This window comes from Hyperoodon ampullatus (assembly GCF_949752795.1).
Source record: "Hyperoodon ampullatus genome assembly, chromosome: 7".
Classification (NCBI taxonomy): Eukaryota; Metazoa; Chordata; class Mammalia; order Artiodactyla; family Ziphiidae; genus Hyperoodon; species Hyperoodon ampullatus.
This window is the reverse complement of record NC_136920.1, coordinates 91110806-91137892: the sequence shown is the minus strand read 5'-3', so window position 1 is coordinate 91137892 and position 27087 is coordinate 91110806. Positions and strand designations below refer to the sequence as shown.

General features: G+C 53.4%; 1 protein-coding gene across 9 annotated transcripts in view; it reads left to right on the top strand.

Annotated features, from left to right (window-relative positions):
- The window catches only part of GRAMD1B (GRAM domain containing 1B), a gene marked incomplete at both ends in the record, with an annotated part of 165837 nt that extends 145389 nt beyond the window's left edge, over positions 1–20448 (top strand). For 6 of the 9 annotated variants that reach the window (XM_079708313.1, XM_079708312.1, XM_079708310.1 and 3 more), the window contains 12 exons: positions 1949–2064; positions 3891–4047; positions 5116–5305; positions 6926–7069; positions 8055–8173; positions 8443–8585; positions 11118–11221; positions 11833–12036; positions 13037–13127; positions 17044–17151; positions 17470–17587; positions 20359–20448. In XM_079708313.1, the coding sequence (XP_079564439.1) occupies positions 1949–2064; positions 3891–4047; positions 5116–5305; positions 6926–7069; positions 8055–8173; positions 8443–8585; positions 11118–11221; positions 11833–12036; positions 13037–13127; positions 17044–17151; positions 17470–17587; positions 20359–20448 (1584 nt within the window). Of the gene's footprint in view, positions 1–1948; positions 2065–3890; positions 4048–5115; positions 5306–6925; positions 7070–8054; positions 8174–8442; positions 8586–11117; positions 11222–11832; positions 12064–13036; positions 13128–17002; positions 17152–17469; positions 17588–20358 lie in introns of all 9 variants that reach the window. The other 3 variants (XM_079708315.1, XM_079708316.1, XM_079708309.1) reach the window with 2 other exon arrangements.
- Between the last annotated feature and the right edge of the window lie 6639 nt (positions 20449–27087).

The following is a 27087-nucleotide window of genomic DNA, read 5'->3' as shown; positions in this document are numbered from 1 at the left end:
CCTTCGTATAAATCCTGGTAACTTATTCTGAGTTGATTGTCTACCTTTATTAGCCGTGGATAATGGTAAAATGAGAAATGTGTTTGAGTCTCCATTGGCAGGTCTGAATTTTGAGCTCACAACCACTGTCATTTCTAACTAAGACAGAGGGTCATCCATATGGTTCACAAAAACTCTCACAAAGTCACATCAGAATTCTGCCTGATGATCAGGGTCTGCTTGTTGTGCTTGGCCTGGCCGTGGTCAGACAAGCTGAGCCTGGTGGGCTGGTCAGGGAAGGCTGCGTGGAGCAGGTGAATTGTGGAGAAGAGGAGGGCGTGGATTGGCAGAGACGCGGATGTGTCCCGGGCAGGGTGGATGGTGTATGTAAAGGCCGCTGGGAGGAGGGAGGAGGTCCAGGTACAGAAGCAGGTGCCTCCCTCTGGCACTGGGGTGGGGAAGGGGGTGGCCAGCACAGAGAGCTGCCACCCCAGACCCTTCCGGCTCACAGAGAGCCCCGACTATGCCATTCCAGGCCGTTCTCCTTAGCCGGAGACCTGGCTTATGGCATCCTGCCAGCTGCCTGCTTCTTAAACCATACCTCGAAAGGATGGGGTCAGAGAAAGCTCAAACTCCTTATCAAATCCGTTGGTGGGAACATTCTTTAAGTTTGATTTTCTTTTTTTATATACATTTCTTTCTTTCTTTCTTTTTGGCTGCATTGGGTCTTCGTTGCTGCGTGCGGGTTTTCTCTAGTTGCGGCGAGCGGGGGCTACTCTTCGTTGAGGTGCGAGGGCTTCTCACTGCATCGGCTTCTCTTTGTTGCGGAGCACAGTGTCTAGGCAGGTGGGCTTCAGTAGTTGTGGCACGCGGGCTCAGTAGTTGTGGCTCGCGGGCTCTAGAGTGCAGGCTCAGTAGTTGTGGTGCACGGGCTTAGTTGCTCTGCGGTATGTGGGATCTTCCTGGACCAGGGCTCGAACCCATGTCCCCTGCATTGGCAGGCGGATTCTTCACCACTGCACCACCGGCAAGTCCCTGCTTCCGTTTTTCTTAATGCTTCTCTTTTTCACATACTTATCCCTCCCACCTTCTCTCCCTCCTCCCAACCTAGGACTCATCCATGGTCTCCACCTTTGACCTTCATTCTTTGACATTCTGTTGCCTCTTTTCCAAAACTCTGAACCTCAATGAGAGCTAACTTTTCTTAGGACAGTGCTTTTGAGGAGGACATGTAGACACCCAGTGAAATGAGAAAAACTGTTTATGGAACTAATACATGGAACTGTAGGCAGACTGATTGTAATTAAGAATAAAGAAGGAAGTATTCAAGTAGTGAAGAGAGGGCTGGATGCAATGACCTTTGAGCCCCTGAAACTCTGAGAATGTAGACTTCTTTCCAAGCACAGGAACTGCCCAACTGTGGGATGGGCCACTTTTGAGGTCACACCTCATTCTTGGACCTGATCCATCTTGGATCAGGTCCATCAGGACCTGTGTGACACTGTTAGTATAAGGCGGTTTCTGCAGTGTGGGCGAGACTGGCCCCAGGGCCTCTGGCGCTCATTCTGAGTCCAGGTCAGAAGCTCTGTGATCACTTTGGCCCCAGGGGAGTTTGGGTTTGTGCCGCTTAAGGCCGGACCTCACCCACAGGAGCGAGAGGCGGGTGGTTGCCATCCTCAAGGGCCTGTTGGTCCCACCATGCAAACCTGAGTCGAGGGAACAGGCCAAGCTCCTGGCTTTACTAAAAGTCATATTCTTAGGGGGAAGACGGGTGTCTTGCTGAGATCAGAGAGGAGGGAAGAGCAGGGGGTGGGGTTGTTGTGGAGGCTCTGCCCTCTACTTAGTCCAGCCCACGCGGGTGGAGTTTGGCTTCTCCTACCCTTGGGGGAGTCCAGCTCAACTCAGTGCCTCTGTGGAGAGTGGGGTCCTGAGGAAGGGAGGGTCAGAGCCCGTCTGCTGTCCCCTGCAGCCCCTGTGCCCCAAGGAGCTCTGGCACTTCGTTCACCAGTGCTACGGGAACGAGCTGGGCCTGACCAGCGATGACGAGGACTACGTGCCCCCCGATGACGACTTCAACACGATGGGGTGAGCGAGGCAGAGGGCAGGCTGCCCGGGGACGCCTCTCCAGAGTGGTGAGGGCGGCTGGGGAATGGCGTCTAAGCAAGGCCCTGGCGGAGTGAGGGAGTCCCCGGGAGGCCCTTCCCAGGCGGAGGGAGCAGAAGCGGCAGCTGGGCCAGTGGGCAAAGGGCAGGTGGGAAGCGGGGAGGTCGGGGAGGTCGGGCTGGACTCTGAGGGCCGCTGGGTCAGTGTGATGATTGGCTTTTTCTCAGAGGGGGATGAGAAGCCAGAGAAGGCTTTGAATAAATAATTGATGAGGTCTGACATAACATTTTAACATCACTCTGGCTCCTGGGTTGAAGATAGAGTGAAGGGGAGCCAGGGCAGACTGGCTGAGAGGCTGCCGGATAATTTAGATCATTTAGATGAGAGGTGATGGTGGTTTGGACCAGGAAGGTAGCGGTAGAAACAGCAGTAAGTGGTTAGTTTCTGAATATATTTGGAAGATAGAACCAGACACATTTTGAAGGATTTGCTGATGGGTCAGAAAGGATCCAAAGGTGGCTTTAAGGATTTACCAGCAGGAAGGATGGGGTTGTTCTGAACTGAGACGGACGATACTATAAGCAGAGCAGATGTGGGGGAAGGTCAGGAGCTTGATTTTAGGCGAGTTGAGTTTGAGATGACTGTTAGCCACGTGGAGAGGTCACTCTGTGTGTGTGAGTGTGGAGTTCACCGGGAGGTCTGGGCTAGGGACAAAACCTCGGGCGGGGGGGTGGGGTGGGGGGGGTGGGGGGGTGGGGGTGGTTACTAGTGGCTGAGACCACCAGGTGACTGAATTAACATGAGAAGAAGCTCAGGGGCTGGGCCTGGGAACACTCAACAAGAGAAAGAGGCAGCAAAAGAAATCACAAAAGAACATTCAGTGAGGGGGGAGGAACGCTAGGAGAGTTTTTGTATCCTGGAAGCCAAGGGAAGGACGCTGTGAGGAGAAGGGGCTATCGCTGCACCACGGATGGGACTGCAGAGTGACACAATATGCTTGAGGTTGGAAGGTAGAGGCTTGGTGGTCACGTGAGAGACAAGAGGAATAGACAGCAAGGAAAGAACGTCAAGCGTGTGGTGCGTAGCCCAGGGCTCAAGTACCACTTGTGACACTTAATAGTAGTTATCACTTAGCCTCTGTGAGTATCTACTTGATTATCTCTGAAACGCAGGGAATGATTTACTCAGAGATGTTATGCATCCAGATGAGGTAACACATAAAGTATAAGTTAGATGCTGATGACGACGGTGATGATGATTTCTCCCTTGGGGGAGTCTCCGACGGCATCCCTGGAGTGTCCGCAGAAGGGCACCTGCCTTTATCTCAAGGAGGGTTTTTCCTCGGGTGTGCAATGCAGAGAAGTTTGCTAGCTATGATCCAGAATCTGGGCAGGTACCCCCGAAGGGCACTCACGTCCAGAGTCCTGTCCCGGTCACTGTGGGAAATCAGATGTATGCTCGGAGCCCGGATGTTTGATTCACATGGTCAGGTTGGGGTGGGATGGGAAGCCAATGGAAAAAGAAAGTTTAAGACAGACAGTTTTCGTATTTAGGGAGGGATAAATCTAAGGAGGGTGCCTAGAAAAGGTGAGTTTGGGGACAGAATTTTACCACGGGGAGGGGGCGTCAGGTGGGAAGGAGGTGTTAGGAGAGCAGTTCGGGGGCAGCGAGAGGTTTGAGGAAGGTCACGCGCAAAGCAGAGAAGCAGGAAAGCCCATAGTTTTGGATGGATCGATGGGTGTGAGTTTCTTGTGAGCCTGCCGTCTTGGCCACTGAGGCTAACGTGGGTTCACACCGTCTCTTTTCAGCTACTGTGAGGAGATCCCTGTAGAGGAGAATGAAGTGAATGACAGCTCATCCAAAAGCAGCATAGAGACCAAGCCGGATGCCAGTCCACAGCTGCCCAAGAAGTCCATCACCAACAGCACGCTGACATCCACGGGGAGCAGCGAAGCGCCCGTCTCGGTACGGGCGGGGAGCCCCTTGCTTCCACCCAGTCCAGGGGCAGTGTTTCCCAGCCTTGTTAACTCCACGGGACCCCAACCTGGGGAGCAGGCAGAGGGGAGGTTGGTCACACTGTGGTCGGTTTATGCAGGGAGGCATCCTGGGGCAGAAGGACTCTCTCCATTCAAATGAGTGTAGAATCCAGAGCTGGGTTCTTGGTGCTTCGGGTTCCAGGTTTTGTTTGGCTTCGGAGCAGATGAGGACCATTTCAAGTCCACTGTGTGAGCTTTGCTCTTGGTGGGCTGCCCACTGGTGGAGAACTATTCCAGGTCTTTTATTTTTCACTGCCTCGATCTAAAGTCAAAGTTGTACATGAAGAGAGGACTGCGGAACTGCTATCGGCTCATTCATTCCGTAAATCGTGAGGGAGCTGCTAGTGTCGGCACGCCGGTTTATTTTCCTGCTGTGCTAGACTTTGCAGAAGAGACAGAAATGTGTAAGAAGCATTCTGTCCTCTGGGACTTGGTTATAGAGGGGATAGAAGCTTGGTGAGGGAAGTGTCTGGGTGTGAGCTGGCAGGTAGAAGAAAGGGTTCCCAGAAAAGGGAGCCTTGTATTCCAGTGGCTTAGGGGTCAGACCACTTGGCCTTAGAATAAAAGCATCATCCATTTGATGCCTAGTCTCCATTTTCTGTCTCTGAGGTTGACTTGAAAATGTAAAGAGTTGCACCCATTCCCTCCCAGGGCTAATGGGAGAATGAATCAAAAACTGCTTAGGAAGCCTTCTGAGCCTCTCAGAAAACAGGGCACTGGTTGGAGGAAGGGCCACATTGTCACAGGACGGTGGAGGCCTGGCCCCAGGAGAGGAGCTGGACTACGGAGCTGCCTCTGCCCACGTGTAGGGCTTGGTGTCAGGAGAAGGGCAGGGCCCTGTGCTGTGTCCCGTCCTCCCTGGCAGAGCTGGGGAGACCCCTGACCCCCACAGCCCAGCCCCCGAGCAGCTGCGTTCTGAGCGTGCGGGCTCCCGCGGCCAGCTCTCTGACCTCCTCTTGGAGAGGAGACCAGGCTGACCGCTCTGTTCTCACCCCAGTTTGACGGCCTGCCCCTGGAGGAGGAGGTGCTGGAGGGCGACGGGTCCCTGGAGAAGGAGCTCGCCATCGACAGCATCATCGGGGAGAAGATTGAGATCATCGCGCCCGTGAACTCCCCTTCGCTAGACTTCAACGACAACGAGGACATCCCCACCGAGCTCAGTGACTCTTCCGACACCCACGATGAAGGTGGGCGTCTGACGGCGGGGGCAGAAGGGCACTTCCTGTCTCCAAACAGTTTGAAGGCTTAACGGAGGTTCCCACGTGGAGACTGGAGTCAGTCTGGTTCCTGGCGGAAGGGTGGGTGGGTAAAGCAGAAGGTGCACTTGTTATTAGCAAACATCCCTTTTTTCAGGCACTCACCGTAGTATCCTTGTCGTTTCATATTTGTCTTTTTTTTTTTTCAGTTTCTTTTTAAAACATCTTTCTTGGAGTATGATTGCTTTACAGTGTTGTGTTAGGTTGTCTGCCATTTAGCCTGTCACTCCATGTGCCCCCGTTGGCACCGGCGTGCCCTGCAGTTCTGCCCCCACAGTGTTTACGCGTATACGCCACAAGCAAAGTGCCAGTCCGCTGGCCCTGGAAACACATTTTAACAGACGCTTGGCTTTGGTGGCTCCAGCATGGGGATTTCGGACCTAGACTGTTGCCTGGTCAGAGAGACTGAGGAGACTGCTGTTCTCTCTCATACTTCTAAGTGGGCAGCTTCTTACTTCCCTCCTGCGTAGGGTTGGCGTCTAGCCCTCCCTCGGGAACACGCTGCCTCTGACATTCCAGGGCGAAAGGCCAGATCCTCAGTGTTTACGAGTATGGTTGATGGCTTACCTCCTTTGAGTTGGTGGTGGGTTCTGACTTGCGAGGCTGTGCAGACAGTGCTCACTTACCCACCTGTGGACGGTCTCCTGTGAGTCACCTGTAGGGGTATTCTCACCTGTGGTGGCCTTGCCCACTGCCATCTGGGGTGCAGGGTCGGTGCAAAGGACTGCGCAGGTGGGCACCGCCTAAGAACCGGGGTGCCGTCGTGTAAACTGAGAAGTGAGAATCCCCCGAGCTGTGCGCCACAGTCCTGATCCTGCAGTCATGGGCACGGACGCTCCAGGATGCTCGTGAATTCCTCTCTGGCCTTCTCAGGGTCACAGGGATGCCAGAAATGGCAGCGTTCTTCTTGAGATCAGACAACAGCCCCTGCAGGTGCAGTAATTAGGGCCTGTGGGGTGCCGAGGGCTCAAGAGGAATGCTGGGGTTTGAGCAACTCACCTGTACTCAGAAACTCTCTCCTGTAGAAAATGAAATTTTTTGAAGGGGGTACAGGCTGCCTTATGGAAGGAGAGCAGACCTTGCGCAGAGATCACGGCCCTGCAGACCAGACCAGCCTCAGAAGCTTTTGTAAAAACAGATTCATCAGTGTCCCTGGACACACCAGTGCCATGGGTTGCGATGACATTTGCTGTCAATTGTGGTTTAACTTACAGACTCTTGATAACTGATCCTCTGGGTTCCGGCAAGCCCAGGAAGTAGTCATTTATTTAGACTTTGGTCTAAGATCACTTTAATTAGGAAGGCTTGAGAGTGTAAAGGCAAATAGCACATTCCCAAACTCTTTGTAAAGCTAGAGTCCGTAACGTGCACGCCCGCTGAGGAAGGAGGCCGACTGACGCAAAGCCACGAACGGCGGAGGCCAGGGCCCTGCTGCCCCACTCCGCGGCCTCCTTTGAGCCTTGGTGGCCATTCCCACATTAGCCACAGAGACATAAGTGCTCTGGGGGGTGTCCCTCACCTTCCCTGTCTCCCTCCTCATCCTCTCTGCAGGGGAGGTCCAGGCTTTCTACGAGGACCTGAGTGGCCGGCAGTACGTGAATGAAGTCTTCAACTTCAGCGTGGACAAGCTGTACGACCTCCTGTTCACCGACTCGCCCTTCCAGCGGGACTTCATGGAGCAGCGACGCTTCTCAGGTCCGTCCCTCCCGGGGCCAGGGCCCCCCCACCCCTTCCCTCTCTGTCCACTCCCCTTTGCTCTCCTCCCAAGCGCCCTTCTTTTCCAGGCTGCCTGATGGCCCGGGGTGCCCCCTCTCTGGCCTCACGCGGTGCCGGAGCTCCTGGGGGCCCTGCCAGCTACTCCTCCCCGTGCCACCGTGGCTGTACGCTTGCCCGCGGTGCCCAGACCCTCGGTGCCGGGCCCCAAAGGCTCGGCGGCGAACAGGATCCGCCAGGGCTCACCGTCTAGTAGAGAGTAGCAGCCACCACATTCTGTCGGCACTTGCTGTCTGCCAGGCACATTACACTGTCTCGTTCAGTCCTCCAGTCTGCCCTGTGTGCCAGGATTGTGATCCCCACAGTACCAGTGAGGACGCTGAAACTCAGACCATTATTAGACGCCCAAGGTCATGCAGCTAATAGGAAGGGGCCCAGCTGGGATTCAAACCTCAGGCTCGCAGAGTTGATGCTTTGCACCTGTGTGCTCCTTGCCCCTGCTCGGCCGCACCGCAGGGACCAGCAGGGCTGCTCAGGGTCCGGGTCTGTGGAAGAGCCCTTGGGCATCGGCGAAGCCCTCTGCCAGGAAGGGGGGTGAGCCAAGGGCACGGGGAGGTCGTGCCTCGGAGCAGAGGACTTGGTCCCAAGGATCCCAGGCCCTCGTCACAGTGACTCCAGTGTTGCCAGCTCCCCCGTAGGTGGCCCCAGGACCTCCTGCCCGAGCCCCAGAACAATCAGCGTTCTGGAGCCCTGGGTGGGATTTCGGCCGTGCTACAATGAGCTTCTTTCTGCTTTGACGCCCCCTCCTCTCACCCTCCTCCCCCGGCCCTCAGGCTCCCGTTGGCTTCCTTTTGGGGGCCAGTCGGCAGTCAGTACAGTCAAGAGAAGGTCACTGGAGGGGACGTTCAGCTGTGGGGATGGCACGCCTCGCTCCCTCCCTCATCCCACGGCTCCTCTCTCCCCTCAGATATCATCTTCCACCCGTGGAAGAAGGAAGACAATGGAAACCAGAGCCGAGTGATCCTTTACACCATCACCCTTACCAACCCTCTGGCTCCCAAAACGGCCACTGTCAGGGAGACACAGGTGAGCCCCAGGCAGAGGCCAGTAAGGGCGGGCTGGAGAAGCCTCTGTTCTGTCCTGGAGGATTCAGGAGAGACGTCAGGAAGGAGTGTCTGGGTGACAGTGTTGTTTAGCCCTGAAACGGCGGTGTTTGACATGCTTAGATGCTGCCATTTCCCGTGGTTCTGGGTCCCCGTTCAGAAGTTGGGGGTGGGCTGGGGAGATTGGGAAGGAGGTGCTTTTCCCATCTTGCTGCTCATCAGCCTCGTCCCACGACCCTTTCCTCCCCACAGACCATGTACAAGGCGAGCCAGGAGAGCGAGTGCTACGTGGTTGACGCCGAGGTCCTCACGCACGACGTGCCGTATCACGACTACTTCTACACCATCAACCGCTACACTCTCACCCGCGTGGCCCGGAACAAGAGTCGACTCAGGTGCTGTCTCTATGGCTGAGCGGGTGCAGAACAAGTTCCTTGTGCACCTGGGGGAGCTTGCAGCAGAAAGCGTGGATGCGCTCCTGGGGAGGCGGGGAGGCTGAGTGTACCGGCTGCTGCCTCAGCCTTTATTCTGTCTTCTCTCCGGAGCCTCGGAGACCCCACCGCCTCCTCTCCGTCCTGACGGTTCATGCTTCTCTCCACCACGTGTTCCCTTTACCCCTCTGTGTGTCTCTTTAGTAAAACTTTCACAACCACTGCTTTTTAGTGGTTGTCTGCAGTTTATAAATTACTGTGTAGGTACTTCACCTCCAAGAGCTGGATTCTTTAGAATAACCCAAAGGAGGTGGGTTTCTCCTCACTTTTCAGATAAGAAAGCTGAGGGTCATACAAGTTAAGTAACTTTTCCAAGAGTCAAAAGTGCTGAAACCCAGGTCTTAGAAAAGCAAATCTCTGTCCGTCCCACCCTGCTGGATGCTGGGTGTGTTGCGAGTTCCCACGCATGTCTCCCTGATGGTGGCAGCTCCGGCCATCCTGGCCAGCAGGAGTCCCAGTCCACACACCACTGTATTCCCAGCACCCAGCACGGGGCCTGCACACAGCAGAGTCAGAAAAGGTTGATTGAATGATTAGTTAGATGCTGTTTATGGGTCGAGTCCTGTCCTGGGCACTGTGACGTGCATTCAAGGAAGGAAGAAATTTAGACCCTAACATTCTACGAAGCTTGTAGTCTGACTGAAAAGCCAAGACACACACCCATTTGAAAATAACCGATCGTGTACCTGTACCTTAGACCCAGTTCTTCTGGTTATACGGAGCAGAAATTCACTCCCGTTCAAATAAAATAGGAGTTTGGTGAAAGGCTGCGAGAGGTCTCTGGGGAATCAGGAAGAGCTGAATACCCACACCTTGAAAAGGGACGAAGCTTGCTCATCTTTTTTTTTTTTTTTTTTTTTTGCGGTACGCGGGCCTCTCACTGTTGTGGCCTCTCCCGTTGCGGAGCACAGGCTCCGGACGCGCAGGCTCAGCGGCCATGGCTCACGGGCCCAGCCGCTCTGCGGCATGTGGGATCTTCCCGGACCGGGGCACGAACCCGTGTCCCCTGCATCGACAGGCGGACTCTCAACCACTGCACCACCAGGGAAGCCCCGCCTTCTCATCTTTGAAACATTTGTTTTGGTTTCAGTGCTTCTCTCTGAGCAACTCCTCGTCCCTCCCCCGCCCACACTCCCTCCTTCCCTCTCTCCCTTCCTTCCTTTTCTCCTCCCGCCCCCCACTCCCTCCCTTCTCTCCTCCCCCCTGCCCTGCTGTCCCTCCCCTGCAACATCTGTGTTCCTCGCTTTCAGCTTCCTTGGAGGGTCTTCCAATTGGATGTCCCTTCTGTCCAGCTCACGCAGAGGTAGTTGGTTGACCCCAGACAGACCTTTACAGAGAGGTGCCCACCTTCCATCCAGGGAAGAGTTGCTGGGTGGGGGTGACGTGGCCGTGGACACACACTCGTCGAGCCGGGGCTGGGGGTGAGGTCCCTTCTTCCTCCTGAGGGCAGAGCAGGGAGCCTTGAACGTGGGGAGCATAAACTGGGAGCATCTAGTAACCGACGAACGTGCACCTTCAGGAGAGGCAGAGCAGCGTGACTGTGCAGGAGCAGAAGGTGATGCTGCAGGGACGGGACAGCGGAGGCGCCCACGACGGGGACAGGGTGCTGGGGACAGAGCAGGAGCTGGCGAGGCCCCGGGGAGGGTGGAGAGGCAGGGGCCAGGCCAGGAGCTGATGACGCTCTTAAAGGTGGAAGCCGTGAAGCCCGAGAGCCTGCCCTGGGCTAAAAGTCTCTGGAGAAGAAGAGAAGGGCCCTGCCTGGGGCCGGCAGGCTGTCTGCCATCCGGAGCCCTCCTAGGATGAGGCCGAGTGGTGTCATGAGCGAGCTCTGGGCTTGGAGTCAAAGCCCTTCTTGTTAGTCTTTGGTTTGCTTACAAATTCTTTTTTTTTTTTTTTTTTTTAAGAAACTGCTTTATTTATTTCTTTCTTTTTGGCTGTGTTGGGTCTTCGTTTCTGTGCAAGGACTTTCTCTAGTTGCGGCAAGCGGGGGCCACTCTTCATTGCGGTGCGCGGGCCTTTTACTGTCACGGCCTCTCTTGTTGCGGAGCACAGGCTCCAGACGCGCAGGCTCAGTAGTTGTGGCTCATGGGCCTAGTTACTCCGCTGGTATGTGGGATCTTCCCAGACCAGGGCTCGAACCCGTGTCCCCTGCATTGGCAGACAGATTCTCAACCACTGTGCCACCAGGGAAGCCCCTGCTTACAAATTCTAAGACTCAGTTTTCTCTTCTATGAAATGAGGGTAAATCCACTAGCTTCACCTACCTCAAGGGGTGGCCAGGGAGATCAGGTGATGTGGATGTGAAGGGGCTTTTTTAACTCGTAAAGGGCAGCACCAATGTGAAGCTGCTTCGGCCTTAAACCTGAAGTTTCCTTTTCCCAGCAGAGGAAGGTCCACCCAGCAAATGGCTGATCGTGTCTGTGACTTGTTTCTCAGGGTCTCCACAGAGCTGCGCTATCGAAAACAGCCCTGGGGACTGGTGAAAACCTTCATCGAGAAGAACTTCTGGAGTGGGCTGGAGGACTACTTCCGCCACTTGGGTGAGCACCGTCACTGGTGCTGGGTGAACCGTTCCGCTGTCACCGTCCAGGGAGTGAGAGGCATGGGGCACGGGGAGAGGCGGGGGCAGTGAGCGGGCTTCACGGGGTCCCTGAGTCTGCCCCAGAAACGGATACAGAGTTCAGCACGTATGTGAATGTATGCACGTTCAAGAGGCTCTGACTGTAACCTTTATGAGGTCGTCATCGTGAAGGGATCCATGATCACCCCCCTCAAAATGAGCCTGAGGTCCAGGCTCACTGGTGGTGATTCTGTTATGAGAGGGAAGTAGCCCATGGAGGCGTCCATTGGGAAACGTGCCGTGCCCCAGATTGCAAACGTAAGGGTGCATGTTGGGAGCCTTTGTCTCTACATGCTGTTGAACGACTCAGAGAGGGCTTTGGGCTGGGCTGGGTCCCAGGAGTATTTCCTAGGGCTCATGGGCATCCCTGAGGGACCCCCGCCCTCCCAGGCAACATCCCAGAGTACAGTAGGGGAAAATGGTCCCCTTAGAGAAGGTTCGGCTAGGAGTAGGCAGCTGCTTCTGGAGGCCAGTGTGCTGGGTTGGAGGTAGGGGCAGATGTCCTCTGATGTGGCCTTTTGACCCTGACAGAGAGCGAGCTGACCAAAACGGAGAGCACCTACCTGGCTGAGCTGCACAGACAGTCTCCCAAGGAGAAGGCCAATAAGGCCCCATCGGTGCGGAGGAGGAAGCGTCCCCATGCCCACCTGCGGGTGCCCCACCTGGAAGAGGCGATGAGCCCCGTGACCACACCCACCGATGAAGATGTGGGCCACAGGATCAAGCACGTGGCAGGTGTGCGCGGGTGGGGGCCGAGGAGGCGTGGCTCAGGGCTGTGGGTGGGAGCTGCGTGCCTATGCGGGGCACACAGGCGTGCTCATTTTGCAGCCTGGGGTGGACTGTGTATAACTGGCTCACGACTCATTACATCTGAGGCTCCGGATGCTCTGCCGTTTCCCTTTGCCCTTAAGCTCCTCGGCCCCTGCTGAACCCCCCTGTGTGCTGTGCTGAGCAGAAGTTGCCTTTGGGTTTCTGCCTCCGGGTTCCCTGAGCTCCGTGGCTCCCTGCATGCCTCGGCTCAAGCCTGCAGCTTCCGAGCTCTTGGGACATGCCCCAGGGAGAAGCCGAAGCTCAGGCCCCAGGGTCACCGCATGACACAAAGGTCAGGGAGTGCAAGGCAGCCCCCTCCTTGGCCCCCTGCCAGGCAGTGGGGCTCCCTCCTCCCATCCAGCCATTCACAACCTCCTGTCTTTGCAGCAAGGGGTTTTCAGGCTGTGCGCTGCACTTCCCCGGATGTTCATGAGATTTGGATGGGGCAGGGGAGGGGGAGGGGGAGGGTGCCAGCCTTCCTTGTCCCTCCCCTGGCTTCAGCCAGAGCACTCCCACGTTGTTCATGAGTTTTACATACAGGACTCCTGGCTAACTTTGCATTCGAATAGGCTGACCCTCAGTGGATTACGTGACTTGCTCAACATCACATGGCCAGTTATGGATAAAGCCAGAGCTGAAGGCTGTCTCTGGTCCCAGCCCAGTGCTGTTTCCCTTCCACGGCTGCAGGTCGCTTTGTCCTGCATCTGCCTGTCCTAGCTACAGAGGTCAGGTGACTTTCTCATTTGTTCGGTCACTTTCCTGTCCCCCTTGCCTGCGAGGAGCTTCCCTTCCCTGAGGGCCAGGTCCACGTCTCACATCGTTGCCACGACAGCCTCACGGGCAGTTCTGTGCGTGACCAGCATCACGTCGGTCATTGGTGGACTGGCGGGCCACGTGGTGATGGCCTCTTTCCTTCTCCCCACAGGTTCCACGCAGACACGGCACATCCCCGAGGACAGCCCCAATGGTTTCCACCTGCAGAGTGTGTCCAAGCTACTGCTGGTTATCAGCTGTGTGTAAGGGACTCTGGCTCTCTTACCCCGCCTTCCTTTCTCACCTGCCACCTCCTCCCCGTCTGTCTTCCTCAGGCATCCAGACACCCTCGCTGCTGCGCTGGTGTTTGCTTTCTCGTCTAGTCCCTCTCCAGATGGGTTGCTCTGTCTGTCCTTCCTTGCCTCTTTGCTGCTCTTTCTCTGTTTTACTCAGCACTTACTGTATGCTAGGCCTTCAGGATTCACAAGAAAATGCTGCATGCAGCATCCATGCCCTTCAGGAGCTCAATTTCAAGTGGGTCAAACAGACAGGAAGTTCACAGTTGCTACACTGTTGAATAAATGCTAACATAGAGATGCCACAGAGCATTTTAGGAGCCCATTCATTTGTGACAGACATTCTGGGTGTCTGCTCTGTGCCAGGCGTCGGGACTGTGCACTTACAGGGCCCACCCTTTGGCAGGGTGGCCGGACGCAGTCAATGACTAGAGTCCAGGAAGAGTGTATGCTTATTTTAATATAAGCAATGTATAATCACTGCCATAATGCTGTAAAGCTGTGGGCTCAGTAACTTGCACAGGAAGATGCTGGGCCAGGGAGCAAGTTTGTTGAAAAACATGAGGGTGTAAGATGGGAAGACACAGCTTTCTGAAGTGTGAGCCCACAGCCTGCTCAGGCCTTGTGTAACCCTTGAGCAGGAACAGCTTGGACAGCTGAGCACAGACAGCTCCTCCGCTTGGCTGGACCCACTGCCTGACTGCCCAGCCCTTCCTGCCTGGGCTGTGCTGTGAGGCATGGCGGCACAGCTTGGGGGCTGCTCAGGAGCTGCCCAGACGCTGGCTCTACCAGGTGTGCCCCAGGCATTGGACTGCGTGTAGCTCTGTCCTGCTTCTGTGACTCCCACCCCACCCCCAGCCCTTCCTGCCTTCACTAAAGCATTTTTCAGGATTGCAGAAGCAGGGGCACAGCTCTGCCCACAGGAATCTGGGAAGGAAGCCCTGCACTGACATGGTTGGATTTACACTTAAAAAAAAAAAAATCACTCGGATGGCAGTATGGCGCATGGGCTAGACAAGAACGGACTGGAGGCAGTGGAGGCCAACAGGAGTAAACGGCAGTGATCTCGGTGGGAGGGGCCGTCACACTGAGATGAGGGCCTCCTGGGGCTGAGAGGGCCCAGAAGGTGAAGGCTCGTTACACCTGGTTATGTAGTTAAGGAAGAGGCCTTCCTGATCTGCGTGCCTGTAGATGGTTGTGTCATGGACAGAAACCTGGAATTTAGAGGAAAGTTGTCACAGAAGATGCTGTCAGTTCCCGATGTCTCTGAGCTGCCACAGATTGTTCAGGCGGATGTGACAGATAGATATTTTTTGATGTGGACCTGGAGCTTAGGAGGGAAGGTTAGGCTGCAGTTGCAGATTTAATTGTCGGTAGCGTTAAAGCCACGGTGGGAATGAGATGATCATTGGAGGAGAGTATGGAGCGTGAGAAAGGAAATGGGCTGAGGACAGACCTGGGGACCACGTAGGGAGAGGGGCCTTCGAGGGTCACGAGGGGGGCTCTTTTGCTAACCTTACCTGAATGTATAACATAAAAGTAGATGCAGAAGTCTTCTGACTATGGCATAGGAAGCCAACATATGTTTACAAAATTAAATACAAGGACAACTGTAAAACCAGTAGAATTCACGTTTAGCAGCATCACTTTAATGTGATTCATGCCATTGTTAAAACGAAATCTCTGATGTTGGTTTTGGTCAACAGAAAACTCTAACCTTGGGTTAGTTCTGTTTAAGCTCTCTCTGTGTTTTGTCATTATTTAGTAGAGAAGGCCAGTGGCCTGAGTAAATTTTGTAGCATATTAACAAATGCTGGCGCTTTGTTAGTTTAGGATAATTAGGCCTCGTCATTCAACCCTAGAAGGTCCAGGTGGTGGGTCTGCTCCCAGCCTGTGAGTGGAACCTTCTGGTACAGTGCAGGTTGCCCTGCGTCTTAGAGGCCCCGGCTGCCATAGCCTGCCCTGTGGTGACCCCAGCCTCCTACCTCTTCCCTGTTTAGACCACCCCCAAGCCTTCACTCGGGAAGTGGGCAAGGGTGTCCCTTGACCTCCACTGAGCACAGACAGGACTGTAAACACAAACACAAATGCAAGTGCTAAGGTTGTGTGCAGCACACTCGGAGGAGGTGGCATTCAGGTGGTCCAGGCGTACGGATGCGATTAGAGGTGGTATCATTGAAATTCAATACAACATTAAGAAGTTCTCGTGGAAAACTCAGGAGAGCCCCAAGAACACAGCTGAGTAGCCCCAGGGATTTGCAGCTGCTGCTTTAAGGAATGCCGCCTTCCGTAGTGCTGGAAACCCAGGTGAGAAACACAGTAACACATACCACACACACCACACGCCACACACCACAGGCAGCACACACTTGGAAAGGTCAGAGGCGTAGTATAGGTTTTCTTTCTTTGTTGGTCTTTTTTCCATCTATTTGTTTTATCTTCCCATTTTTGTCATTCTTTTTCCTGTGTGTACTTCCTCCTTTCACATACATTCCTTCCATGCACATAACAGCCTCAGCAGGGTAGGTGTTATTGTCCTGTTGAAGGAACCAGCTTTCAGTGAAGCCAGGAAACTTGATTGAAAGTTGAGATGTTGAAGCAGTGAGCCAGGCTTTGTGCCCAGTTCTGCGTGTCTGCGTCCTCTCTTTCCCAGGGCTTTCATCTCTCCATCCCATAAACCTCTGTTATAAAATGATCTTTAGGCCACTGAGGCCAAGAGAAGAGAATTCCCACAGGCCTCAGTGACTCTTCATCACTCCCCACTGGGCCCCCCGGCCCCTGGTTTTCCTGCCACCTCCCTGACTCTGAGCACTTCCAGCCCATCCCTGAGAAGCCTCAGCTGGTCCTCGTGCCCCGTGCAGGGCTGTGGGAGGTGCGCGGAGGAGACGGCAGCTCTCGGGCAGTTGTGCTAACATCTGGGAGGCGTGTCAGGGGCGGAGCTGGGAATCCCACTGGAATTCCTCCCCCAGTTTTGGTTTGTAGGAGGAACCTTGTCTCGACTGATCACCCTTGAAGTGCTAAGAGTCTGTGTACAGTTGCTCCCTGCGCCCCCCTTCCTTCCTGCTAGATGTCCCCATCCTGCTGTGTCTCTGCTCCTGGCATTTCTTTGTCATGGACGCTCACTTTCTCTCTGCCTCGGGTTGAGCGGGCTTTCCCCTTCCCCACACGAGCCTGTTTCTAACCTCTGCCTCCTCCCTGTTTTTCTTCCTTGCTCCCACTGGGATCTGTTTCAGGTGCTGGCTCTATGATTGCTTCTTCTTTTTTTTTTTTTTTTTTAACATCTTTATTGGAGTATAATTGCTTTACAATGGTGTGTTAGTTTCTGCTTTATAACAAAGTGGATCAGTTATACATATACATATATCCCCATATCTCCTCCCTCTTGCATCTCCCGCCCACCCTCCCTGTCCCACCCCTCTAGGTGGTCACAAAGCACCGAGCTGACCTCCCTGTGCTATGTGCCTGCTTCCCACTAGCTAGCTATTTTACGTTTGGTAGTGTGTATATGTCCATGCCACTCTCTCACTTTGTCACCTTGCTTCTTTTACCCCATCATCTCTTTTCCTCTCCATCTTACCTCGCTTCCCCCAGCACCCAGGTTCTGGGTGGCTTGTATGTCTCTCCTTTCTGTTGCGTTCACCCCACACACCTCTCCACGGCCCTTTCCTCTCTCTCTCTCTCTCTCTCCCCCCCGCTCCCCTCCTGCCCCCCCCCACTTGCTGCATCCCTCCGGCTCCCTTAATCACTCACTCACTGCGATGCATCAGGTGACCCCGTGGTCAAGGACAGTGGCCCCTGGGGTGGGGCGTGCCTCGGTCTGAGAAGGGAGGGTGCTCCCCCAGATGCCGTCTCATGGCCATTGCTTTCTTCCTTGTCTTCTTAGTCTGGTGCTCCTGGTCGTCCTCAACATGATGCTCTTCTACAAACTCTGGATGTTGGAATATACCACCCAGACCCTCACTGCCTGGCAGGGTCTGAGGCTCCAGGAAAGGTAACCCTGGCCTCTCCCTCTTGCCCCCACCTTCACCGCAGCCAGTACCGTGTCCCGGCTCCTGCTCCCCAGTCTCCTTGGGACGGCCCTGCTGCCCTTGGCGGGGGGATAACCCTCTGGGATGAGTGCCTAGGCAGGCTCTGAAAACTGTCCCTGTGGTTTCAGTCTGCTTCTGATTTGGGGCACAGGGGAAACAGGGCACTGAGCAAAGGACAGAGCCCTCTGATGTGGCTCTCTGTCCTTTAGGGGTCTGGGTGCATAGGACAGTCGACGGGCCATAACTCCAGCTGCTGGGGTCCCCCTTCTTCTACCCCACAGGTTACCCCAGTCTCAGACAGAGTGGGCCCAGCTCTTAGAGTCCCAGCAAAAGTACCACGATACCGAGCTCCAAAAATGGAGGGAGATCATCAAATCCTCGGTGATGCTTCTTGACCAGGTGAGACGCCCCCACCGTCCCTCCTTGCCCTGGTCTTACGGAGATGGGACTTGTGCCCTGTGCTCTGAGGAGAGCACCATCTCCATCACCGTCCGCCGGATGCCCTCCTCCCATTCGTTCTTCCCCCCAGGCCATCCGTTGTTCTAATTTTAAAGCCACCCTTGACTGAGCTGTGGGAGACACCCGTGTATTCCCCCAAATTATATCAGTGAAATCACACACTGGATTTGCAGTAGGAAAACTGTAGGTTAGATGCAAGGAGAGCTAATTTTTCTTCTTGGTAACCCATAGCCATCTGACAGCCCTTGAAAGAGATAACCCCCTTTTTGCAGAGATTTATCTTCCCAGAGGGCGTGTCTTTCTAACTCCTTTGGACGTGCACTCCCCTCCCCCACCTCCTGCCCTCAAAACATGCACACAACACCCAACGCCCAGGCCGTGACCCCTCCTCAGGGGCTGTGCTGAGAGTCTGGGAAGATGGCTGGTACTGTGTCTCCTTTTCATAATGTCTTCTTCCTGGTACAGTTTTCTTTCTGAAAAACTAGATGCGTCTTTTTAAGAAAGTCGTTCTGGGGCAAAATCAATAGTTAGCTTCATTTTATCAGACTGAGGTGGAATCCTAATCTTGCCACTGACTAGTTTTGTGACCTCAAGCAAGGGATTTAGTATTAGGGACCTTCAGTTCCTTCATTTATGAAATTGGAATTATAATCATTGCTTTGTGAACTTGCTGTCACATTTGATCTGATGGCCCATGGGAGGCACTCATTAATATTCAACTTTATTTCCCCTTCGTGGTTTGGTTTCTTAGCTCTAAATTAAGGAGAGAGAATTTTAATGCAGCTATCATGATCCAGTTTAATGGGTTTAGAGTGTCACGCATAACATTAGAGCCACGTTTAAGGAGGGCATTTTTTTTTTTAACCAAAGGAGGGCAGACAACACAGCAAGGAGTTTGGAAGCTCTGGCCTATCAGGAAGCCTTGACAGAAGCAAAGATGTGCTCAGGAGCAGGGAAGACGGGTGGGTGAGCAGCACAGGACAGTCTTCAGACGTTGGGGTCTAACATCTAGAAGAAGGGTTAGACTGCTGTGAACCTCCAGGGGACTGAACTAGGGCCAGAAGTTATAGGGAATCGGATTTTTGAGTCATCAACGAAAAGCACACTCCTTACGGGTAGAGCAGTCCAGCAATGGAACGGGCTACTTTGAAGGATGGAAAGCGCTCAGAGGGTGATGCGATGATGTGGGGTGAGGGACTTATGAATTAAAGGCGGGGGGCAGGGCCTCCCTGGTGGCGCAGTGGTTGAGAGTCCGCCTGCCGATGCAGGGGATACGGGTTCGTGCCCCGGTCTGGGAGGATCCCATATACCGCGGAGCGGCTGGGCCCGTGAGCCATGGCTGCTGAGCCTGTGCGTCCGGAGCCTGTGCTCCGCAACGGGAGAGGCCACAACAGTGAGAGGCCCGCGTACCACAAAAAAAAAAAAAAAAAAAAAAAAAAAAAAAAAAGGCGGGGGGCAGTTGGACTAGCTGACCCAGTCCCCTTCCAGCTGTGGAATTCTATTCAGGGTGGGTCTCCTTCAGAAGGAGCTTGGGGCAGGCAGACCTGTAGCCTCGTAGACTCGACTCTACAAGCATTAAGATCGGTGTCTCGTTCCGTTCCCTTGATTTTGTTTTTCGTTTTTCTTTTCCCCCTTTTTTTGGGGTTGGGGGTGGGGGGGCATGCCACGCTGCATGACTTGTGGGATCTTACTTCCCCGACCAGGGATTGAACCCAGGTCCTGCCAGGGAAAGCGCCGTAGTCCTAACCACTGGACCACCAGGGAATACCCATCGTTCTGTCCCCTTTAAAAGAACATTAATGGGCCCCTCATCCCTCCTGATATCGAAGAACTAAAGAGAAGAAAGTGACGGATTAGGCCGAGAGGTCAGAGGTTCTCAAAATCCGTAACTGTTTACCTGTGAAATGTTAACCGTCCTGTGTTAACGAGGCAGCTTACCTAGAACCAGGGTAGGATTCTACCGCTGGAATGGCCCCATGTAAACTCCATCCCGTGACGTGGGATGTATCTGTTTCTTAAAAGAAGGTTAAGAAATTCGGTTAAGATTCAGTTAATTCAGTGATATGGGTACAGCTAGGAGCCTACTCAGTTTTCTGCTTGGCACCTGGGGTGTATAAGGTAAGAATAAGACAGTGCAGTCCCAACACAGCTGAAACAAAGCCGTTAAAGATGGCTGCAGCGCAGAGCCCCAGTGAGGGGTCCGTGAAAGGCCAGGAGAGAGAGAGATGGCTGTGAGCCAGAGAACGTTTGGATTTGCTCTGGGCCTTGATAGTAGATGGGTGAGGTTGAATGGGCAAGAGAGAAGAGTCCGAGCTGGGGGAACAGTGTGGCAAAGGTACCGAGAGAGGAAGACAGTGTATTCGGGATCACTGGGAAACCAAGCCGAGTGAGTAGAAGACCCATCAGTGGCATCGGATGTGGGTCCTGGTAGCAATGGAACCTTCGAGAGAATTCTTAATTCCGTGAAACAAGGACCACAAATCATTGAGACACAGCACCCCTTACCCCAGGGGTTCCCAGTGCTCGATCGGCTGTCCCCCTTCAGCCTGAGACTGTGTCCCTTGAGAACCACCCTTGTTTCAGGAGCCTGCTGCCTTTAGCTCCCCGGCCTGGCGGGGGACCTGCCATACGTGGGTGTGGTGGGTGCTGCTGAATGGAGACGCCCACTGAGGGCACAAACCCGGGCTGGGGTGGGCTTCCCTGTCTTACAGATGAAGGACTCACTCATCAATCTTCAGAACGGCATCAGGGCCCGTGACTACACATCAGAAAGTGAAGAGAAGAGGAACCGCTATCACTGACAAGGCAGGAGCAGGGGCAGCTGCAGGAGGCCTGTGCAATACGTGTACATAGACCATATAAATATATATGTATAAATAGAGAGAGAATATAAATATATATATTATATACAGATTTTAAAAAGAGATGATGCCTATGTACCAGGGAGAAGGAGCGGGCCCGCCCCCTGTGCTGGCCGGCGGAGGGGCCAGGAGGGCAGGGACCACCTCTCAGCACCGACCTCCCCTGATCCTCCTCCTCTCCGTCCTCTCGTCCCCAACCCTTTCCCTCGCTGGCCATTCTTGGCTCTGAGAAGGGAGACGTGGAGCCAAAGTTATGCCTGTGAAGACCCTGGAGTCGTGAAAAGAAGTCTCAAGGGGGCATTGCTTAAGGTGCTTCATTCCCTAATCCCCTTTTGATTTGTTTCCAAAATAAACGAGAATCTTTTTTTTCCCCACCCAACACTTCCCCAAGTGTTCTCTTGGGAACAAGGAAGCATCAAAAGCAGGGCGCAAGCTAAACTCTACCATATGAGGCCGCCCCCTGTATGTGGACCGCGCACCATGGGTCAGGTGCCGAGGACCGCGGGACAGCTGGGGAGGCTGCTCTGGAGGGTTTGGGCTTTGTAGCCACAGGCTCTTGAGGGCTTGTGTTCTGAAGGGCATTCTCCTCCATCACCCCCTGTACCTTTCTCTACCCTGCGTGGGGTGTGGACCCAATAAGGGCTGGGGATTTCTTCCTTTCCCACCCTCCCCCCCACCCCTTCTCTCTGGTCTTTTCCCAGGCTGGATCTGGGTGAAGTGTCACTTTTTAGTGCCTAAAGCCCTATTTTTCCTCTGTGCCCTAAGAGCACATTGTTTATTCGTCAGGGTGGGAGCATTTTTGATCTTGTTAAACCTCTTTTAGCGATTGTAAGCAAGTCAGGTCTGTGGCTCTAACCCCCTTCCCTTTGAGCTGTCATTTGATATCTAGGATGAATCAGGGTGTGTTCTAGGGCCTCCAGGGTTTGAGAGAGTGAATGCACTAGCCACGTAAGAATTGTAGGGTCTAACCACAGAACTACTATGAGTCGCAAGCACCTACATCGAAGCACCCTTTGGCGGCCAGCCTCATTTCCTCTCAGCGAGGAACCAGCTTAGTCAAGGGAGACAACGGTCTGAGAAACTTTGCGCATGAAAGAAGACCTAAGCCTTGGAGGGAATGGATTTAGCAAAGGTGCGTAGGTTTGGGCAGGAAAAAGCCAGATCGAGTCTACCCCACAGAAGGCCATTCCAAACCCTGTTTCTGAGAGTTGGGAGTGGAAGTTCTGGCAGAGGGGGCAACCAGCACCTTCTCTAGCCTCTGGCCCCAGAGAGGTATGAGACCACTAAGGAGTAGAAAGAAGACTGTGGGTTAGGAAAGTGAGTCATCTAGGGCCTTTGGGGGGTTGGCTCACAGAACTGATGGCCCGTCTGGGCATGCTTACCATCCTTCACACACTAACTACTGTCTCTCCCTGTGATGACCCAAGGAATCCTGCCAGCCCCAGGCAGAGCTTGTAGAGATTCTCGATCAGGAAAGGATTATACCAGTTTGGCAAGGAGAGCTCTTCCAGATTGCTTGTTCTCGTGGACCCCTTGGTGGAAAGGGCAGAGGGGAGAAAGGTAGATCTGATCACTGATCGAGCCCAAAAGAAGAGCACGTTGTGTTCTCTTGGACTGGCCTGGGCGTCCCACTTTAGCGATTAAAGGAAGTTTTTGACTCTTCAGTCTGTCTGAGAAGAGGGCCTCATTATTGCCCTAAGGGCAGGATGAGAAGACAGAAAGATACACACCCAGGCCATCCCCGCCAGGGGGAGTAGGATGAGATGGATGATTCCATAATGGTCATCTAGAATCGTTGATATCCCTTCTTTAGAAAAGGAGATGTGAGCAAATGGCGTTGCATGTAATCCTTGTGAAGTGTGCATATGCCCACAGGCCAGCGGCTCAAGATCATTTCTATCCCCGTCCGGGACTTTGAATGGGAGACCCTGGTGAGGGTCAGGGTTCGTGGGCCCTGAGCCAAAGAAGGAGAAACAGTGCAGGCTGCTAGGAATTTTCCGGTTGGAGAAGCCAGAAGTCAAAATTATTCCCCGAAACTTTTGAAAGGAAAGGACAAATGATAAATGCTCTAATTTATTCCATACATAATTATTTATTTAAATTATTCAATTATTAAAGGTACCATATTGGGACCTTTGGGATGACTTTAAAAGGACTCTTTGCTGGGAATAAAGTGGTATAGTGGGCCTGGCTACGCGGAATTGTTCGGCTTTTGCTTCACCTCTCGGGCCCCTCTCAGGGAGGAGTAGGTGACAGGGAGGGATGTCCAAGGAACCCTCCTGATTTCTGGGGTTTTGAACCCGGGAGACAGTGTGTGCACGTGGGGAGCATCTCTTGGCCTGCCTCATTTCTAAGAATCACGGATCATTTGTGGGAGGTTTCTCGTCTAGTAATTTTTGGATTTTCAAACCAGGAGAAAACCAACAGTTGTGTTCACTCCCAAACAAAAGCTTTTCCCCTTTATTCAGGAGCCTGTCAAAGAGAAGGGGCCTCTGCCCTAGCAGCTCAGTCTGGGAGTGAAACACATAAATAACATTGTGACTCATGGCTGGCAGCCCTGGCTTGTAAGGGAGCATTGAAACCACCATTTCTTATGTTATTTCTTCCAGCCAGGGCATTGTTTTGTTTTGTTTTCTTGGTTGTTGTTGTTTGGTTTTTTTCACGTAAGAACTCAGTCATGTAGGAGTCTTTCTGCGAGGACTCATGTGGTGAGTTTGAGAGCTTGCACTCAGTGTCAAAGATTTTGCCGTTTGTAGACAGGTGAGAACAGCAGCGGGTCTGCACTCTACTCCTGCTGACTGGGGGGGAATTGACAGGACTGGTGTTGGAGAGGCCAGTCATGTCTGTAACTCTCTCCTTTCCCCCATCCCCCTCCCTGGGACAAAGGGATAACATTCCAGGACAGCAAGATCAGCAACTTAGAGCTCTCTGGAAGGGCAGTGAGCTGAGGGGTTCAGGGAACCTGGGCCTGAGTCCTGGCTCTGCTGTTGGGCAGGTCACACCCCCCACACACACACAGCCCCGGTCTCTGAGCCTCTGGAGCCTCATCTGTAACAGGAGGGGCTTGAGCTAGACTGTCCCTAAGGTGGATTCTAGCTTTGACATGATCTTGGAGGCTGGGTCAGAGACTGGCGAGGTTGGGCTTTCTCAAACTTGGAAGGTGCCCTGCCAGGAGAGGACAAGCCTTCTGGACTAGAGCCTCCCTGGAGTTTAGATGAGTTGTAGGGCAGGGTCTGGGTTCCCAGGAAATCCAGGGTAATTAAGTCTTCTTTACGCGCTAGGAGGGGCAGGGAGGTCCAATGAGAGGCGGGTGGGGGAGGGAGAGGGAGAAAGATGAAGCTTGCTGTATTGCTCGGTGTTAACCTAGGAGGGTGTTTCTTCCTGTGTTGGCCTAGTCTTACTCTGGGAAGGGTCCTTTTGGACTTTCTCTAAGCTGGGAAGAGGAGGATGGTGGCAAGAAGCACACCGTCTTGGATTAAGCTCATCTCCCGTCCCTGGGCTGTGAAGCCTCCATCCATCTATCCATCCTCCCTCCTCCTCGCTAGAGCAAACGGTGGAGAGAAGTCATTCCTGCTTCTACCGCCTCTCTTTTGTCCCCAGCTTTGTTGGGGTTTGGACTAAGTGTGAAGCTTTGGCTAAAATCCTTGGGTTGCCTTAGAGTGCTGACACTAAGAACTTGGGATTACAAGGAAGGGGAAGGACCAAGAAAGCGCAAGAGGAATGCTTTGATAGAAGTGGATTCTCTCCATTGCCCTGTCTGTGACCCAAGCTTGACCATGTCCATACGTTTGCAGGCAGCATGTCTAGGGTGAAATCTTGGAGGAAGGATTAGGGAGAGAATCTTTCGGGACTGTGTGGTCTCAGAAGAATCCTTTCTGCGCCATACCATGCTGCGTCTTTAGCTCTTAGGGCAGCCGAGGCCAGCCCTTCCTCCCTAGGGGCCCCCAGGAGAACTAGTGCTCTCCTCTCTTCCCCCAGGTGGTAGGGCACCCCCTGACTCCACCTGCCCGCTTGAGAACCTCTCTTCCTGACTCTCTCCTCCTCCGACCTTCGTCTCTAGGCTGTGGGACAATCATCCCATCCACCACTTAACATCCTCGACCCTCATCCCCCAGCTTCCAGCAGGCTGGCCCCACTCCCCTCCACCTCTAGGTTTTCTTCCAGAAGATGCATTTTTGGGTCCGAGAGGAGCACTTTCTGGAAGGCCACCTTTTAACGGCCCTGCTTGCCTGACGTGCAGCAGGACCTTGCCCACGGCGCAGAGAGCTGCCCCCGCCTCCCCACCTCTCTGCCCGCCTTGTTACCTCACTCCTGCTCCAGCCGTGGCTGCGATGGACCCAGCCAGCTCCCTGTTTTGGCGTTCCGGGGGAAGCTCAGGGGTCTGGGCCATCGTTTTCTGTTGCGACTTGAGGTCCTCAGCAGGCCTGGAAGCCTGGACTGGAGCCTTGGCTGCTGGCGAGAAGCACCTTGCCTGCCAAGAGGAGTTGATGCCAGACGATGTACCCGACATGTGAAAGCATTAAAGAACATTGTCACCTCTGCCCCTTGGCCCTCCTTGCTTCTCTCAACATGATGAGACGCTGCAGAAGCAAAAAATGGTGGCCTCTGCTCCAGGCAAGACAGCTGGTTTTGTCTGGGGAGTTGGCCCTGGGCTTGGGTGCCACGCACTGAGATGGCATAGTAAAAGCAAGCATTTCTGCCAACAACAGTGTGTGGCTCCCCACATTTCTCTCTCCTGCACTCTAGGGCCAGACCACTCTCTGCATGGACCAGATCATCTTCCCAAACCCATGGTGCTTTCCCCCCGACTCAACCTAGACTCCAAGGTGGGGAGGGATGGGTCCGAGGCCATTGTGGCCCCTGGAGAATCCTGACATGGGGGTGGGGGTGGGGTGAGGCAGAGGGAGCATCCCCAACCCCTGCCCTGGGCCATATATGGGAAAGAACACAGGTTGATTGCAGTTGAGTTGTCTGGCCATCTGTATTTGGAGCTATAACTGTACTTTGCCTGGCGCTGTGCGCAAGGTCTAAAAACTTAACTGCTAGTACCTAGAGACAAACAAGGCTTCCCAGTCAAATCTTAATGTAAAGTAGCTAGAGCCATGGAAGTACAGTATGAATTAAAAGAAAAAAAAGTATTGAACTACATATAATAAACGGTGTGTGTGTTCATTGCTTGATTCGTTAGTCCTCATCGTCCCAGATGTTTTTGGTCTTCCCAGGTGTGATCACAGCAAGCCCTGAAGGCATGTGTTCACAGGCACACACAGACACACATGCACAGCCAGCCATCTAGGACCTCCTTCCCAGGGGAGGGCGGCAGCCTGATGAAGTGGAATGGATAAGAAGTTTAGGAATCAGGTCTGAGTCCAGATTGCAGCATCACTGTTTACCAGCTGTGTCCTTGGGCCCCGACCATTACTGCCAGCCTCAGTTTATTTTAGAGATAACATAAAATATATGTGTGTATATGTGTGTGTGTCTGTGTTTTTTTAGTATAGTGGCTAGTATATGAAGATAATTTTATATCATTATTAATCATTGTTAATGATTTTATGTCATTATTAATCATTATTAATCAGTAGTATTGTTCTTCTAGGAGTGTATGGTAGACTGAATCCCAGTGACAATTTCTTGTGTAACTTTTCCCTTTTGGGGCCTTGGCACTTCTAGGAAGACACACATTGGGGGACAGCGTTGCTTTATTAATGTGAGCCAACCTGGTAAGGGAGTGGGGCCCCTCCCTTCACTAGGTCTTCCTTGCTGGGAGCCCCTCACCAACTTGTTTGATGTCATTCAGGTGAGAACACGCTGGCTCTTGGATTCCTTTGTATTTGGGTAGGGAAGGAAAGAAGGGAGACAGTATGTTTACTTCTAGACTATTAAATGTATTTTTCATTCTCTGGGCGTATATCCAGTGATTGTGAGTTCAGGAATGGATGTGGGCTGGGGAGGTAGGTAGAAGCCATAGTATGTGTAGCAGACACACACAGTGGAGCAAAACCAGAGCAAGCAGTGTTTAGAGACACTTTATTGACATGAACAGGGAGTTTACTGAAAAACACCACATACAGGCATTAGGTTGTTGAGAGCTTGAGTGGTCAGGAACAACATTTCTAAAGTTCAGAAAAAGATTGGCTGTGGAAAATCAAGAAAAAGCCACGTGAAGGTGACAACATGGTGACAAGTTCCATGGCTGTACGAGTTTGCTGATTGTGTTTGGTGCCTCACAAACCTACAGGTGCTCGTCCCTCAGTGCCTCCCTCCCTGTCACTCTGCCCAAAAAAGAGTAATACCAGCTTTGAGGCTTAGCTGGCCTATGATAGGGGTTGAGTCTGAGCTACAGCTCAGACTCACTTCAAGTGTGCATCTACTGGGTCCTACTACAGCCTCAAGTAAGGGGAGGGGCGCCAAACCTGAGTCATCTGCCACGGTAGAGTTTTAGAGACTAGGAAAGGCTTGGATGATGACATTTTTTTTTTTTTTTTTTTTCGGTACGCGGGCCTCTCACTGTTGTGGCCTCCCCCGTTGTGGAGCACAGGCTCCGGACGCGCAGGCTCAGCGGCCATGGCTCACGGG